The 18463-nt window shown below is 36.6% G+C and overlaps 1 protein-coding gene across 1 annotated transcript; it reads left to right on the top strand.

Moving 5' to 3' along the window:
* Positions 1–291: 291 nt before the first annotated feature.
* On the top strand, positions 292–1971 carry LOC116568502 (taste receptor type 2 member 7-like). The gene is made up of 2 exons (XM_032303908.1): positions 292–380; positions 797–1971. The coding sequence occupies exon 2, from the start codon at positions 1057–1059 to the stop codon at positions 1969–1971; it is 915 nt and encodes a 304-aa protein (XP_032159799.1). The 5' UTR covers positions 292–380; positions 797–1056.
* The last annotated feature ends 16492 nt before the right edge of the window (positions 1972–18463 follow it).

Below are 18463 nucleotides of genomic sequence, written 5' to 3'. Positions count from 1 at the left end.
TATCAAAACTGTTTCAACTGTCTTATTGAAAATATTTCTTAATAGAATCATTATTTTCTTGCTGGGGTAAATACAGTATGAAGACAGACATTTAACAGCATTACTAGTAGGTAATATTTGTTGAGTGTTTAGTATGACCTCGGCACTGAGCTAAGCGGCTTGAGTACCATATTTTATTTATGACGTAATAATGATTTATTTACATTTGATATGTGATGTACCTAAAGTTCAGTAAGGTTATGTGAACATCTCTCTGTAACAAGAGATACAACAACCTTTTGAAATTATGCTGTTCAGTATGAGCACTGGATGATGGCAACATGAGAATTAGTTGTACTAGTTAAGCCCTACTTCTATCACTGTAGTTTGCTAAAACCCAGGTCAGAATTCTACAAAGAAAACTTAAAAATATGAGCGATCATTCAAAGGAATAAAGGATTCTTCTTCCCAGGAAAAGATTTGCAAGTCTGGAGAAGAAATGACCTTTGTTGGGTGGGGGGAGTAGGGAGTGGGGAGGAGGAAATTTCTTAAAATGTTTTGGAATTATAATTAGGAAAAGAAAATTATTATGAGGAAAGAGTCACATCTGAGGTTGGATACTTGTGGTAATAATAAAAAAATAGTTGTCTGTTCTGAGGAGGTATCATTTGTCATTGGGAAAAAAAAACAAAAACAAATCCCAAAAGATAAAAAGGAAATAGTAGAAATCTAAATAAAACATATTTATAATCATTTTTTTTAGCAAAGTTGAGTAAGAGTGATAACTGATTAATGCCAATTTGGCAATTTTCCCTAGGATGTACTCAGAAGACCTCATCATCATTCAAATCTTTGGATTTGCATCCCCACAGTTTCTTTCAAAGGCACCAGATTCAAAATGTAGTCCCTCTGATTTTCTTGCTTAGCGTATAAGTCGGCTGCAAGGTTCTACTTACGATCCAGGAGTTGGAAGAAGATCCAGACTTCTCAGGGCTCTACGATCCTATCTGCAAGGTCATCCGGAGGAGGTATTTAATCCCTATCCACAAGAAAAAGCTGGGACTCCTGGTAGGAAACATGGCCTCCTCCTTGTCAGCAATTCCTCATCTTATTGTTATGTCAGCAGAATTTATCACAGGGATTACAGTAAATGCATTTCTTATCCTCATCAACTGTAAAGAACTGATCAAAAGCAGAAAGCTAACACCAATGCAACTCCTTTTCCTATGTATAGGGATGTCGAGATTTGGTCTGCTGATGGTGTTAATGGTGCAAAGTTTTTTCTCTGTGTTCTTTCCACTCTTTTATAGGGTAAAAGTTTATGGTGCAGCAATGTTGTTCTTCTGGATGTTTTTCAGTTCTGTCAGTCTCTGGTTTGCCACCTGCCTTTCTGTATTTTACTGTCTCAAGATATCAGGCTTCACTCAGTCCTATTTTCTTTGGCTGAAATTCAGGATCTCAAAGTTAATGAGCTGGCTGCTTTTGGGAAGCTTTCTGGCCTCCATGAGCACAGCAGCTCTGTGTATTGAGGCTGATTACCCTAAAGAAGCAAACGATGATGATGTCCTCAAGAATGCCACGCTGAAGAGGACTGAACCCAAGATAAGGCAAATTAACGGAGTACTTCTTGTCAACTTGGCATTACTATTTCCTCTAGCCCTATTTGTGATGTGCACTTTTATGTTACTCATTTCTCTCTACAAGCACACTCATCGGATGCAAAATGGATCTCATGGTGTTAGAAATGCCAGCACAGAAGCCCATATAAATGCATTAAAAACAGTGATGACGTTCTTTTGCTTCTTTATTTCTTATTTTGCTGCTTTCATGGCAAATATGACATTCAGTATGCCTTATGGAAGTCATTGCTTCTTTGTACTAAAGGATATAATGGCAGCATTTCCCTCCGGCCATTCAATTATAATCATCTTGAGTAATTCAAAATTTCAACAACCTTTCAGGAGACTTCTCTGCCTCAAAAAGAATCAATGAAGAGGAGAAGCAATGTAAAATACTGTGTATTTCTTTGACATGGATTCAGCGGACTTCTGTTTTGTTTCTGGTTACTCATGTATTTTGTGTGCTCTCTTTCTGGCAATTTCCTTCTCATCTCCTATACCCAGGACATGGGAAGCACGAATTCTGATGCAGGATGGTTAGGATATTTATTTTTCCAGGGATTCTGTATTTAAAAATATCATGATAGTGACACATTTAAATAATTAGTACTTGCAGTAGAGTGCTAATTGTGTTATAAACCAGAAAAAAATGATCTGTTATCTGTCTTCTCAGGTCATTGAGAATCTTCTGGTTTTGATGAGCAAGATCAGACTGGTTTAGGCTAGGAGTTGGAACAATATAATAAATTTGACTATTTGAGTAAACCTAACTATTTCTCAAAGAGCATCATTAGTGTAATAATTATTAGAATGCAAATTATATGTTGAAAGTGTATATATGTTAAGGCAATTGTATTCAGATATACAGATTGAAGTTTCAATTTGCTTTTGACTTCAGTTACTAGTTCAGGTTCATAAATGATAAGATGCAAGTAGAGCTAGTACGCATGTGCATATACACACAAAATCCAGGGTCTCCATTTTTAACAAGATGAATAAATTTTTTTCAACTCCCTGAAGTGTTAAGCTCACGCCCAGAGAGAATATGAGTGAGGTCGTTGACAATGAAATCCCAGCAGGAAAATGTTCAGCTGGTGTCTTTACCTCCTAACTGGTGTGTTGATTCTTTCTGACTGGAAATGTTGTCTGGGGTATGACAGCAGCAAATGACTTGAAGATCTAAGGTGTAAGTTTTGAGTATGTGGATAGATTTAAGTGAATTCTGCTCTTTCTAAGGATTTTAAAGTCTTGCTTTAGGAAAGAAAAATAATTTTTGTAATATCTTACACCTCAGGATATCTGTTGGAAACCCTCATTGGCTCCTAAACACACAGATGTGCAGTTACTGTAATTGTAAATAAATTGTCATTAGGCAAAATGGAAGTTGCAAGGATGAAAAAAACCAAACAAACCTAGGTGTGTGTTTTGTGTGCCTATGTGTGATTTGTTTTTTTTTTTCTTTACATAATATTTTTATATGCAATTTTTTGCTTCATCCTCAGAGCACTTTGTAAAGTAGAAGTGGCATTATCTCAATTTTCACTTGCAAAAGTAAGGTTGGGAGAGGTCATTAAACATTCTTAAAGTCCATCAGCTACACTCATTGGTGTAATTAGAACTCAACATATAATGGAATTCTTCTTATAACACTGTGCTATAAGGCCATGCTCTATGCCATAGATGAATGTAAGAAAATATTTTAATTTCCTAACTCGGAAAGTATAACAACAGTTGCTTTACAGTATCACTGAACACAAAGCATTTATGCTCAAAGTACATAAGTTACATAAATAAATGCTGTTTCAGCGTATGCCAAATATTGGTCTCTAATTTCTGTAGGGGTGTATGGTTTTATAGAGGTGATAGGACAAAGGAAATGGTACTCCATGGAGTTGATGGGAATTAGAAAGGATAGAAGTTTATTGATCCAGTTTTCTATGTAATGATTCTGAACTTTCAAATGTGTTTGCATTTTCAGAGACACTTAGTTTTTGCGATAGGTTTTACTAACTCATTTAAAAAGTTGTTAAGTCTGTGCTTAAGTCCCTTTTTAAAAATTGTACTTTTTGGGGCACCTGGGTGGCTCAGTAGGTTAAGCGTCTGCCTCGCGCTCACATCATGATCCCAGGGTCCTTGGATGGAGCCTTGCATCGGTCTCCCTGCTCAGCGGGGAGCCTGTTTCTTTCTATCCCTCTTCCTTCCCTGTCCCCCACTGCCATTCGCTCTTCTCTCTCTCATGCTCTCTCTCTGTCAAATAAATAAATAAAATTAAAATAAAGTAAAATAATAAAATAAAATGAAATGAAAAATGAAAAAAAATTTTTAAAAATATTTTTATTTTATTTATTTTTATTTTATTTAAATAAAATAAAACAAAAAACACAAAGCAAAAAAGCCTGCACTTCCCCATTGTGGTTTACTATGATATTTCCAATATCTAGTTTCAAGGAATAAAAATCAGATGGCATTTTTTTTTCTTTAAATTCTTAAAACTTTTTTGCTTTTCAAATATATACTAAATTTTCTAAGAAATTTAGGCAGCTCTACCAGTTTTCTCAAGTATTTTACCATATGTACTGTAATGTGTTAAAGCTTCTATAATAATTTTAGTCATAAAATCACACTTTAAAAAAAGCAAGGCATTCCTTTGGGCGCCTGGGTGGTTCAGTTGGTTAAGCATCTGTCTTCAGGTCAGGTCGTGATCCTGGGGTCCTGGGATTGAGACCTGCATGGGGTTTCCTACACAGCGGGGAGTCTGCTTCTCCCTCTCTCCCTCCCCCATCCCCCATTCTCTGTCTCTCTCACAAATAAATAAAATCTTAAAAAAATAAAAAAAAAGCAAGGGTTTGCTACTACATGAAAGAAGTTTTAGAATCTATATTAGTAATTCATTCACTATTCCCCTCATTGAAGCAGAGGTTCTCAAATTTAAATGGACACCGGAACCGCCAAAAGGCCCATTAAAACAGATTGCTGCACCCCACCTGCAGAGCTTGACTCGGGTAGGGCCTGAGAATGAGCATTTCTAAAGGTATCATGCTGGTGGTCAGAAACCACATTTTCGGAACCACTGATTGAGAGTCAGTGTATTGTAAAGGCTGAGAAACTGGTCTCTGAGGCCAAACTAGATGGGTTTTCTTCCTGGACCAGCTGCCTATTAGCTGTATAATCTTGAGCAAGTCCCATTCTTTGAGCATCCTCATCTGTCAAATGAAATAATAGAAGTCCCTGTTCCCAAAGGTTGCTGTGAGATTAAGTCTATTAACGGGTGTAAAATACCTAGGACAGTGTCTAGCACACAGCAAAGACTTGGTCCAAATATTTAATAAGTCAGGAAATTTTTTTTTTTTTTTAAAGATTTTTATTTATTTATTTGTCAGAGAGCGAGCGAGCGAGAGCGAGCACAGGCAGACAGAGTGGAAGGCAGAGTCAGAGGGAGAAGCAGGCTCCCTGCGGAGCAAGGAGCCCGATGTGGGACTTGATCCCAGGACGCTGGGATCATGACCTGAGCCGAAGGCAGCTGCTTAATCAACTGAGCCACCCAGGCGTCCCGTCAGGAAATATTTTAATTGCCACTCTGTGGAAGGTGGGCAGATTATATCTCAAATAAATTTTTCCTTTCTTTTGAAGTTGAACAAATAGAACTAAAATTCTATATTGGTAGTTCGAGGAAAGAGGTAAAGTATGCTTTACCTTAGAATGACAAATAAAGGCTAGTATTTTGATTTGGCATAAAAGTAGGCAAGTAATTTTGATGTCTAAAAAAGCAGACTGACCCAGGCGGTAGAACAAAAATTAGTAACTGTGAGAGGGAGGAACTGGAAAAGGACAAGAGCACCTGAGGATGGGAGTGAAGGAAAGCATCGGGAGCCTTAGGGCTAAGACAGAAGGACAGATGAAAAGGCAAGGTTCACCAGCTTGCCTAGGTCCTCGTTTCAGCTGTGAGACACTGTTGTGCATTGTAGATGCTTGGCTTGGTGAATGAATGTGGAACACACCCTTCTTTAAAACATCACTCCCACTCTATCAAGGGAGCATGTTTTTATGGGTGTGAATTCAACATAGATGGCTGAAGGAGAAAGTCTCTAACCATAGTAAATTTGAGAGGTCCTTTGGAGGAGAGGGAAAACAAACAAACCGAAACACAAACCAACAGACAAGCTTTGAACATCAGTAACTCCAAACCAGGCATTCTTAGGCTTAGGGCAGAGCAGTCCACGCAGGCACAGTGTGAAAGCTTCACATATAACTAGAGATACTTAACTCACATATGGCCCTGATTTGTAGATAAACTTACCAGGAATGTATCTCCATTTGTGGTCTCAGAAACCACCACTTCCCCAATAGCGATCACTAATCATCTATTAGAAAACCTATTCTAAAATGTATTGACGGGGCGCCTGGGTGACTCAGTTGGTTAAATGACTGCCTTCAGCTCAGGTCATGATCCTAGAGTCCAAGGATGGAGTCCCGCATCAGGCTCCCTGGTCAGCAGGGAGTCTGCTTCTCCCCCGGACCCTCTCCCTTCTCATGTGCGCGCTCTCTCTCTCTCTCATTCTCTCTCTCAAATAAATAAAATCTTAAAAAAAAAAAAAAAGTATTGAAGCTCTGTGGTATATCAAGCATGTCTGTCTTAATGGCCCTGAGAATGTTCCTGAGAATTCACCGTGATCTGCCGGGACATGGAGACAATTAGTACTGGGGCCTCCCTCCCACTACCAAGGGGGACTTGTTTTCAATCTTCGTTTCCCACTAGATTCTTAGCATTTTCCTCTGAAAGAGAGGAATGCAACTCTGCACAGGCCTGCAAAGCCAGCAGATTCTGAGCAGCTGGCTCTCCCAGACAGATCTATGAATGGTTGGCATCTGGCTTCGGGAAGGGGGTGTCCAGATAATTTGTTCTTCAGTTTGCTCTGGCCCGACCCTCCCTGGGGCCAGATATGCTTTGTAAAACAGAAGAGCGGCAGGAAGAGGAATTCCTATTGCCCAGAATGTTCACTCACCGTGTGTCCAGCAGCACCCCCCCATCATCTATCTAGAGGATATTAGGGGGATCGGAAAACTCAAGTCCTCTTTTTCTCCTGGTCTTTGCTTGTACATTGATTACCTTAATAAAATCCAGTCTCTAAGCCACACCGTGTGACATGTCAGCGGGTGAGCGCAAATAGGCTTGCCTGGCACAACTGAGTCAAGTGTAAACTCAGGCGTGTCTAATCTCTGATATCCACTCCTCCACAACCTTGCCCTCTCAAGCTTGCAGAAGATCCCACCTCACTTCCTATGGCCAGTTCTCCCATTGTTCTTAAATGAAGAGGGCCTTAGAGCCTGAATCCATGTGATTATGTCATTTTATTACATTCTCATCGCTCTCAAGCTACAATTGCCTTTTTATTCATGTTTGTTATTTTCAGTGTGGAAATTGTTTCATTGATAAAGAGGGAGATGAAATAAAAGCTGAACTGCTCCGCTGCACGAGGGCATCAGTTAACATTATTTTTTTCCTGCCCAAGGAAATTCCCTTATTCTTATTTTCTTATGTTGAGCATAATTTAACACTTTTTTCATTCCCATATTAATTTATGGTACATTTCAAACTGCAATTACTAGTCATATGACAAGATTTTTCCTGCAGTGAATTTTAAGTTAATTCATTTGTATAAACATATTGTTAATCAAGTAACTTCTTCAAAACGTCATATTCCTTAGTACCTGGAAACATGAAAGTGAGAGTGTTGAGGTTTTCCTTTGCCATAACTTGTTACCTTCTTAAATATGTGGAAGCTGGTCAACAGATTCTTGTATAGTCCACACATAACTCATGTGCAGAAACATTTTATTACAAACTCAAAATTATCTACCAAAGAGTAGATTTTTGGATGGCCCTACATACGGCTCGAATCACTTAAGTATGTGATAATATTGGGGTGCCTGGGTAGCTCAGTCAGTTATGTGTCTGCCTTTGACTGAGGTCATGATCTCGGGGTCCTGGGATGGCGCCCCGCCTCGGGCTCCCTGTTCAGTGGGGAGTGAATCTTCTCCCTCTGCCCTCCCTTCCCCACTCTTTTTTTTTTTTTTTAAAGATTTTATTTATTTATCAGAGAGAGAGAGGGGAGAGAGCGAGCACAGGCAGAGGCAGAGGGAGAAGCAGGCTCCCCGCCGAGCAAGGAGCCCGATGTGGGACTCGATTCCAGGACGCTGGGATCATGACCTGAGCCGAAGGCAGCTGCTTAACCAACTGAGCCACCCAGGCGTCCCTCTCCCTTCCCCACTCTTGCACAGGCACACATGTGCACTCTCTCTCAAATAAATAAATACATAAATACATAAACTATGAGATAATATATCCTTATCAGAATATTCTGGAAAGGCACTCTTGAAAGCATTAAATATAACTTCACTAGTTTTTATGCAGTTTGCCCATCCAAACCATCTTCCCTTTCTCTCTTTTATCCCCCTTTTCTTTCTTTTTCCCTTTGGGGGAATAGGGGAGGGGACAACAGAAGAGGGACAGAGAGTATCCGAAGCAGGCTCCACGCTCAGTGCATTGCCCATCACGGGGCTCAATCTCATGACCGCGAGACTGTGACCTGAGCTAAAACAAGAGTCAAATGCTCAACTGACTGAGCCACCCAGGCAATCTCCCTGCACCCTTTTCTTTGCTTTTTGTTATGAATTCTATCATCATCAAGGATCAGAATTGATAAGAAATCTTCAAAGATGTCCTCAAACTTCAAAGATCTACCCTCATTAGTTTTTCATGAGAGTGACTGTCAGGACTGATCACCTGGCATTTAGAACCTTGTTTTGTGATGTGTTCTTACAGGTTGTACCTTTTCTAGCCAGTTATTATTTTCTTGAAATCTAGGGCCACATTATAGGAATTTGGGCATCCCAAACAACCAATACTAGTAAACTAAACATAAATAGACACCTGAACATAGGCTTTTGAGAAAGAATCATGCATCTCTATGCAAGATAGAGAAAGAAAGAAAATTAGATAGCATAAAGATAGGTTGGTTTTATTTCCAAAATTGTAGAAAATTGAGTACTGTCAATGCTGTCATTTTCCCAAGTAAAAACAGAACAAAACAAAAAACAATAAAATTGAACATTGGGGGAAACAATACAGGCAAATTTATCTTTGAGGCTCCAGTTATAAACTGGGATAAGATTATAAGTAATGTACTGCCACCCAGTGGCAAACTTGCACTTTATTTGAAATAATGGTTTATGTAGTCGAAAGACTCTAGCTACTAGGGGTCTTTGGTCAGGAAATGTTATACTCCACTAGAAAAATATAAGGGAAAAAGAAGTTAACACTAAGGTCATAGGAAATTTTGAACCAACTGAGAGTATATATAACTAGTCCAAATCAGACAGGCAAATTAAAACAAAAACAAAAACAAAAAACAGTAAAAACAAAGTTATTTATAAGATAATTGGAAATGTGGATTTTGGCCTGGATTCTCAATATCAATGAATTGTGTTTGATATTTTTTGATATCATAGTGGTTCTGGGCTTATACTTTAAAATACAATCATTTTTGTCTTTCAGAGTAAACATTCCAAGACGATCACTGATAAAATGATGTGATACAGAATGGAGGGAGAGAAATTGGAGCTATATTTCAAACATTTTGAGTTATTAATTGAAACTTTTTAAAGGTGTTTGATGGTTACATGGGGCTTCATTACACAATTCTGTCTACTTCTGTGCATATCTGAAATTTTCTTTTTCTTTTTTTTTTTTAAAGATTTTATTTATTTATTTGACAGAGAGAGAGAGAGAGAGTGAGTGAGCGCACGCACAAGCAGGGGGAGCAGGAGAGGAAGAAGCAGGCTCCTGCTTTCCAATGTGGGGCTCAATCCCAGGACCCTGGGATCATGACCTAATCCGAAGGCAGTCGCTTAACCAACTGAGCCACTCAGGCGCCCCTATTTGAAATTTTCTATAACAAAATCTTTCAAATTTCAGCAGGACATAGATTATCATTGAGTATAGGATTTGATTAGTAAAAACAGAGAGTTTTCTCCATAAACTGTTTCGCAGAAATCAGTAGGTTAAATCGTGAGTGAGACAGAAGAACTTAAAATCCTTGTTTGCCTTATAAATGAACATTGAGGAACTGAACTCAAACCTTCTTAAGCCCAAGGTAATAAGAGAGTGGATACAGCTTCTCAAATCATGTTTGTATCAAGTGTCAGGCTTGTGTTGTCTTATAAAACAGATCACTAAACAAATAACAAAAAGTGAATTGTCGAGACTTACTATTTAGTAAACTGCATTGGAGCGCAATTAATTTTTCTCTTGTTTCTCAGTATTTACTAAGTATTGAGCTTCCACGTATGTTGATTTTTCGACCTTACAAAAAAGAGAAAAGGAGTTACTGCCTTGTTGCTAGGTGTTAGGCAACAATTAGAGGTCCTTGCACTCAGCAATTAGAGGTGCTTTCATTTTTTTCTACTCTGATTTGAGTCCTTTAGAAAATTAAATTAGTTTCTTAGCAACCCAAATGGGTAAAACTTAAATATAGGTAGGGTTCTTTAAAGCAAAGGCTAAATATTTCCCTTATAAACTGTTTGTTTAGTCTTTCTTGGCTTTGAACAAAAGAATTGTTGAGGTACACAGCCCTAGAAAATTTTACAAAAAGCTCTCAGTTTCAAATGGTGAGTGAAGTTACTGATTTTCTAGTGAATGCTTCTGCTTTTGTTTTTATTTTGAATTATTCCAATTTGTCAATTTGACTAGCTTTTAGAATCTGTGTATTTTGATATGAGATAGATTGATTTATTTATGAAAAACAGTTTCTTTATATGTAATACTGCAAAAGGGAAATTATGAAAAAATGTATTAGGAAGGAGAAAACCAAGCTAGAAGAACATACTGAATTTCCTTATCAACTTATGCACAAATATGCACAAATTTGTGGTTCACTGTGGTCTTAATAGCACACTACACTGCTTTTTCTTATGTTGACAGCATGTAGGTATCCATTATATATTTATATCAATCTATTTAAATATCTACTACCTCAAATACTAATATTACAAAATTAAACTCAGATATGTAAGCAAAAGAAGCTTAAATTTGCGTACATTTGCTAACAAAAGAAATTTATTTCTTTTAACTAGTAGATCTTTAAAAACAGATAAAAAATTTTGTGACTCTCCAGTTAAAAATATTTGAGGAACAAATTTAAATCAAATTTTATTTCTTGTATTGCCACTCATATAAAGAGCTTTCCATTGTATAGAAAAAAATTATGATCAGATATTTGGGGTTTTAGATAGAGTTTTCAAAAACAGAATCTGTAATTTTCAGATTTTGGGAAGCACAGAATTCCTATTATTCCTTTTACTGAACCACATAAAATTTGCATCTTTGTAAGATTGAAAAATTTTTGAAAAACAGAATTTCACATGACTCAACTTAAAATATGCTGAACCCTACAGAGTATTTGTAAAGCTAGAAATTCTTGTCTCATCAATTTTATAATCTAATTTGGAGGCAGATTTTGTAAATAATTTGCTTTAATACAAGATGTGAGGCAAAATGTAGCGTTAAGCTCCATTGCTCTATTTAGAAGAAAGAATGAATCCTGCAGGGGCATCTGGAGACACTGTGCTGGAGATGGCATTTAAACTGGTCCTTCAGAGATAAGAATAATTTCATAGGTGGAAAGTAACTGTGTTTATTGAATGCAAAATAATGTATTCTTTTATTTTCATTGAGACGTCTAGGCCAAAATATAACTTCTGTAGTATCAACATTGACCGCTAAACCTTTGACTGAATGAGAATGTTGCTGGCTTATTTTTCTTTAATTCTTCAGCCACACATCTCGTTACTTTGTATTTCTCTATGCTGTAGTTTTTCTTTCCATTTAAAATAAATATGATGTAATATCACCATCACAGGCTTCAATCATTCAACTAGATCTCCAGGGGATTTCTTTCTCTGAGGTGTCTATGGACTACAATGAACATCCCAATACATGATTCAGATACTATCAAAGCCTAATGTTACAAACATATTATTCAAATGAATAGCATATGATATTAAATTCATAATATAAGACAAAATAAAGTATCATAAAAATTGGAGAGAATTTATAACCGCTTAAAATATGACTTAGTAAAAAGAATTTTTTTTTAATAAAAAAAATGTGGCTTTGTTTCAATTTTTGTTAGTCAGGAAGCCCCAAGACTATAAATAGAGACAGAGGCAGGACTCAGCGTCAACAGGGGGATTGAGGAATATGTCTACTCCCAGCGGTCTAGCCAAATGGAGATCTAGACCAATGCCACATTTTCTAACCACAACCTCTTAGCTTGATGGCTCTCTGGCTCTCTCAGTGCCATGATATTTGTTTTTTATGTCAATTAAATTTCCAAGGTCTTGACCTATTTTTATTCTTCGAGTTTATGACCCTCCTGGCATCAATTTAATATTATTAAACAACACTAAGTTCTAGCACAAGACAAGGAAATTCATACCACCTCATTGCCTTATTCCTAAGAACGAGCTTTGCTATATTATTTCCACTTAGCTAAACATAGTTTAATTGGTAATCATCCCTCTTTCCAAGAGGATGTCAAACTGATTATCATTTTCCAGTAACATCTTGACAAACATATTAAATTCTAGAAATGTGCCAACAGTTTCCTTTCCTTGCCACTGGTCAGTGAAAAGCAAATCCATGATTCTTATCCACAGGTTCCAACGACAGTAGCTACAATGTACTTGTGGTGGTTTAGGTGGCCATAGGTATCCTAGAAATAGCTTATAACAAATTCTACATACCTTCTGTGCCTTGGTGAAATGTCGTTTGCTTCCTTTACAACCTGGAATATTCTTTTACTTATCCTTCAAGATTGGTCCAAATGACTTTTCTAGTGATGTCACTTCTATTTTCCTCAGACATAGGCCATCACTCTTTCTGTTTCTCATAGCACTATTGTAATATCTATCACATTATGTGTTTTATTTTTTATTTTCATGTCTTTCTCCCAAGAAGCCCATCATGACTTAAGAACATTGATTTCAAGTCAATTATCTTTGATTTCCTAGATGGGACTGACTGCTAGGACAAGGGTGCTGAATAGATGTTTGCAACAGCCATGATGATTCCCTCCCCCTCCACACACATGCTCCCATCATTTCTGAGCCTTTCTTTCCTGTTTCATAAATCTTTCAGAAATTACATTGGCCTGGAGGAAAAGTATTCAATATACTGTTGCTATAGTGGCAGACCTCACCAACATGTCTGTTGAAGGTTGCTACAGGTGAAAAACACTCTCCACCCAACGTACCTTGACTCTCAGAAAGGCAACAGAAGCAGAGGTGTCACAAGAAGGTTGCAGTATCCCACAGAAGATCTCAACTCCAAATGGAAAAAAGAAGTCCTGGGACCACCACGATCTGAAATGGAAGTCAACATATAGGAAATAAAGCCTCCCGATTTCAGTTATAAACTGTATACATCTTTGGGATTTCCAGAAAAACCATCAAGGAGTATTAAGGAAGAACAAGGAAGGGGGAAAAGAGGTAATTTTCAGGAAACAAGGCTTCACATGCCCAGCATAAGGAGTCATCCCAAGAAGGCCAAATCCCCTGAGTTTATAACAACATTCCCACATCTGGATTCACATAAAGTGAAGTTAATGTTCGTGAAGAGTGGAAAATATCCAAATGGTGTACACCTCAATCCCAAACCACATGACTTTCGACAGGTACAAAAGAGTGTTTGATTCAAAATAACTTAAAACAGATAAGGGGAAATATGTATTATTTTTTATTCATTTCTTAGCTATGACTACTATTACATGAGCAAAAAAGGTATGTGCATATAATATGTACAAATATGCATCTTTATTTCCCATAGAAAAATACAAGTCAGATTCAGCACTAAATGACAGAGAAGAGAGGTAAGACCTTGGTTAATGTTTTTGATATGGTTTTATCAGCCAGATGGAAAGACTAACTCTGGGATGGACTTTCCTAGTTTTTAGAATGGTTGGGACTTAGATGTGATTGGGAAACAGACCTCAATTGCCAGTTTCAATCTAGAAAGTAATAAAATCAATTCATGGAATGAATGGATGAATAAATAAAAATTGACAAAGGGGGCATTATGTTACTTTAATGAGTTTTTTAATGATTAATAATTTAAATAAAATGTGAGCAAGAATCAGATTTATAATTTGAAATGGTGGTGGGGAATACACATATATTTAAGGAAATACAAATGAGGTCAAAATATAATTCCTCTAGAAAATGAATATATTCTCTACTTATGTCTATAATTTTACACATAAGTATGACTCTTGCTCAGTAACAAGAGAAGCAATAGGGCTGGCAATATAAAAAATAGCTATAAAAAAGAATAAGTTTGTTCTCAGAAAATATAAGAAAGCAGTTAGGAATGTGGTCTTTGGGGTTGGATTAGGTATCTTTGCCCTCTTATTGCCACTAATTTTGGAAAAGTTATTAAGCCTCTTTCTTATTTATAACACGGAATAACCCTCCTTCACACTTGTTATCATTCTTTTAAGTAATGAAAGAAATAATGATATGCAAAATATTTATGAATGAATGTTAATTCTTAGGAGGTCTTAGGATAAAAGCTGGAAAATTCAGAAGCCTTGATCCATAAACTTCTTTACTCATTTACGGTATCTAAACCCTTCTATTTGCAGTAAATGAACTATATTAACTTTTGGAGTTGAGGGAAAGACAGTTAAACAGCAAATGTCATTAGTTCATTCAACTATTTCACTAGTTACGGTTACAATCATAAGACCTGAGTAAGAAAAGTTCAAGGAATGGGGACATTTTAACTGTAACTGAATTAATTTATATTTATGAAAAAGTGAGTTGAAGACTCTGTACTATGAATTGTGCAACCACCAGATGTCAGTATAATTTTCTTAAACTAAGGATTCTCATTTCATTTGATTAAAGAGTGAAAAATCTTGTACTAGAGTTTCGTTTGGGACTTTTAATATTTTCCTATTTGCTTTAGCAGGTTGTAGAATCACTCACAAAGAAGAGAATCCTGTCTGTCTTCTGCCCGAGTTCACCCTTTTGTGCCCCATTAACTAAGCTTTCAAGCAGAGACATATGTGATGTTTTTTAAATTAGTTTCTGAAAGTGTACAAATTCTATTTTAGTTTATATTAATTAGTTCATTGAAACCATCTTTAAAAAAAACCTATTTTGTGGTATAGTTTACTGAAAACAGTCAATAATTACTCTATGCCAGTCTCAGTAAATTATTTTAGCTTTGTTATATATTTTTATGTCCCTGAAATAAACCCAGCTCCAGAAATATAACATGCAACCCTATTTGCATTTGAAAATAAATGCAACTTTTGAATGGATTCCTTTAATTTCATGGTGTTAAAAAATATTATTTTTTATTTTTCCCCCCTAGAATTTGGAAGTACTCTGTTCCACTATAAAATGAATTGGCTATACAGTATAGTATCTTGAATTAGATTATTCTTTCAAATTTCATATGCAAGTTTTAAGCATTATAATAAAATCATCAAAATTACATTTTGCCAGTAAAATATTAATATTTGTAAAAATCACATGGCAAATATGATGTTAGTAATAAACAATATTTACTAGTAATAGTACAATCTTCTCTTTACATATCTAGTACCAACCCAATTTACCAAACTTTGTGACAACTTATGAAAGGGACCCTTTTGGATTAAAATTTAAGTCCAGACACTTAAGTACAGGTAAGTCATTATCATAAACTTATGAATATAGCAAAAAATAAACTTTTTGCATTATCTTAATAGTAATACTTGGAAGCACCAGGGTGGCTCATTCAATTGGGCCTCGGACCCTTGATTTCAGCTCAGGTTATGATCTCTGGGTCATGGGATTGAACCCTTCACTGGGCTCCCCATTCAACACAGAGTCTGCTTGAGATTCCCTCTCTTGCTCCCCTTCCCTTTGCCCCTCCCCCTATGCACTACATAAATAAATAAATAAAATCTTTTAAAAAATAGTAATACTTGTAAAAACATACAGCCCAAATGATTTTTTTTAACTTATCACATTTAGTAATATGGTAAATTTTTTAAATGCTCACTTAATTAATGGAAGCAATCCACTTTCTTCATCATCTACACCTTTTAATATATTATTGAAGGTTGAGTTTTTAACTCAAAGTGTTCTGTGTAGAAAACGAATAGAGTAAGTAGTTAAGAGTATAAACCAGGAAGTAAGCTGCCCCAAGTTACTTAAACTGTCTATTGGTCTACCTATCTATAAATGGGAATGATAATAATTGGATCTATATCATAGATATATTGTGAGCATTAAATCTGTTACACATACATAGTCACTTAGTTAATAATGTGTATATAGCACAGTTATCTCATACATGGTCATATACACACAATTATTATTATTATTATTTTAAAAAAGATTTTATTCATTCATTTGACAGTGAAAGAGAGAGAGACAGAGAGAGAGGGAACACAAGCTGAGGGAGTAGGAGAGGGAGAAGCAGCCCTCCCGCCTAGTGAAGAGCCTGACGGGGGCTTGACCCCAGGACCCTGGGATCATGACCGCAGTGGAAGGCAGATGCTTAAGGACTGAGCCACCAAGGCACCCCTCACCCCTGACAATAGTTATTATTGTGGTGCCATTTGAATAGTGCTTGTTCACAGTTAACTTTGTATTACCCCGCATTCCTTATTTGGACAAGGGTGATAATATAGATATATATTTATATGTTATAATTACATATCAATTATAGACAAAACAATAAGATGTTAATGGTGGTTGTCCCTGAGTAGGAAGACAAAGTTTGAGTCTTATTTTCTTCTTTTAAAAATGAGTGTCAAGTAGTTTTATAATTATGAAATGGAGATAATTTATTCATAAATAACGTATACAGTTTAGCATGGATTATATTGACAAAAGTCTTTTCTATGTGTGCAATTAAAATGGGACATGTCAACATTCCTTACGTGAACTACGTGTAAATCACTCTGGAAAAAAAAGCTAGAGATACTTTATAAGACCCAGACTCTGATCTCAAGAAATGTCTAAGTAAAATTTAAGTAGAACGCAAATCACAATGCACTACTGAGAAGTTTAAAAAGAGATTTCCGGGGAAATAAAAGGTGGGATGTGAACAGTTTGAAGGACAACATTAACTGCAGTAGAATTGGTGGACAGGATAAGCAAAATTTTATTTGGATTTGTGTTATAAATTGGACGTCAATTCATCTCTCCTGGGCCCTGATCTCCAGCTAAATTCTGAGAGACTTGAACAAAGACCTGCGTAATTACTAAGTTTCTCATTTGTCTCCGTATCTGTAGTACATGGGTGCCGCTCACTGAAAGATGATAAACAGAAGAACAGTTCAGAAAGATTTATCACCTACAAGCCTCATGAATGCACCTGGGATTCAAAGTTAATTTTACCAAAAGCTCCCTGGCCCATTAAATCTGCTTCATTCACGGTGAGCTTGACTCTTCCTCTACAGCTGTTCGGAGAGGTCTCCAAAACTATTATTGATTACTTTAATGCAGGATTTTTTCATTTGTTGTTAGCATATATGGTGAAAGATATTAGCTTTAAAAGTAAATCAGAAAGATCTCTGTTTTTTCTTAAAATATGAACAGTGGATTATCCAGAATTTTGGATTTTATTTTCGTATTACAAAGATGGTTGGTCTGGTGGACTGAGGCCTGAATACCATGTGGAATTTTCCCCAAAGGTAGTCCCACCCCATTTGGAGCAGCCCATTGAGTGAACTGCGCTCAGTAAGAAGACCTGACAAGGAGCCTTTGTCATCCACTCGTAAAAATATGTTGAGAAAACACACTTTTACCACGGTTCGTATTCTACCCTGGACAAGAAAGGCTGTTTTGTATCCCTGTAGGTCCCAAAGCAGCAAGATGTGCCTTTGGCATATGGAGCAAGTTTTTAAAGCAAAGATTATAAAATAGCAATTTAGAAAAGATAAACCACAATTAAAGTCAGTACATGTTTGCTTTTGCTGACTTCCTTTGTGCTATCTCCCCTAAGAGACACAGAAGGCGGCAAGATGTGTACAGTGCATTTATGGATCGTGCGGAAGACAAGTTTACCCAAACATGCAAGAACAGGTGGGTAAACATTTCGAGAATTGTTGTTGAACACTTATATTAACTTCTTAGAGTGGCTTTTCAAATGATTTTTTCAATAATATATACTTTATCCTATAGAAGCTCTATCATAAGAACGGTGAATGAAGTATTTACATGATGCTCAAGTCATTTTAAGTGGAGTCAAAGAGAATCCAGTCCCTTGATCTTATAAATTATTTTATAATAATTTATAAATTATTATAAATTTATAATAAACATATAAATTTATAATTTATATTTTATAAATTATGAATTTATAATTTATTATAAATTTATAAATTGTCCAGTCCCTTGATCAGATAAATTATTTCTCCTAGGTTTAATGGAAATCTGGAAAAGTACCAGTGACTATGTCACAGTTCCAGATTTCACCCATATGCACTCAGACTTGATCAGTCTAGAGCATTTCTGCCAGCTGCAAAGAGTCAACACCAACGTCGCCTTGCCCAAAGCCATCTGTGGCTGCCGAAGCTGCCCACAGCAAGTCGGAAGTGCTGGGGGTTAATAGCTCCCAGCAGCAGCCTGCAAGTAATAATGGAGGTGATTGGTCTACACTGCTCCCCAGCGTTGCCCCGGCGGCTAAACTCCAGCCGTCCAGGAGCCTCATGCACTTTGTTGGCTTCCTTCCTGTCTCACTTGCTTACAGGCTTACCTTGTCACCATTTTATCTTCACTTGGGGACCACCTATGGTTTCACCAGA

The sequence above is a fragment of the Mustela erminea genome, chromosome 11, assembly GCF_009829155.1.
Source record: "Mustela erminea isolate mMusErm1 chromosome 11, mMusErm1.Pri, whole genome shotgun sequence".
Taxonomy (NCBI): domain Eukaryota; kingdom Metazoa; phylum Chordata; class Mammalia; order Carnivora; family Mustelidae; genus Mustela; species Mustela erminea.
This window is presented reverse-complemented; position numbering and strand designations above follow the sequence as displayed.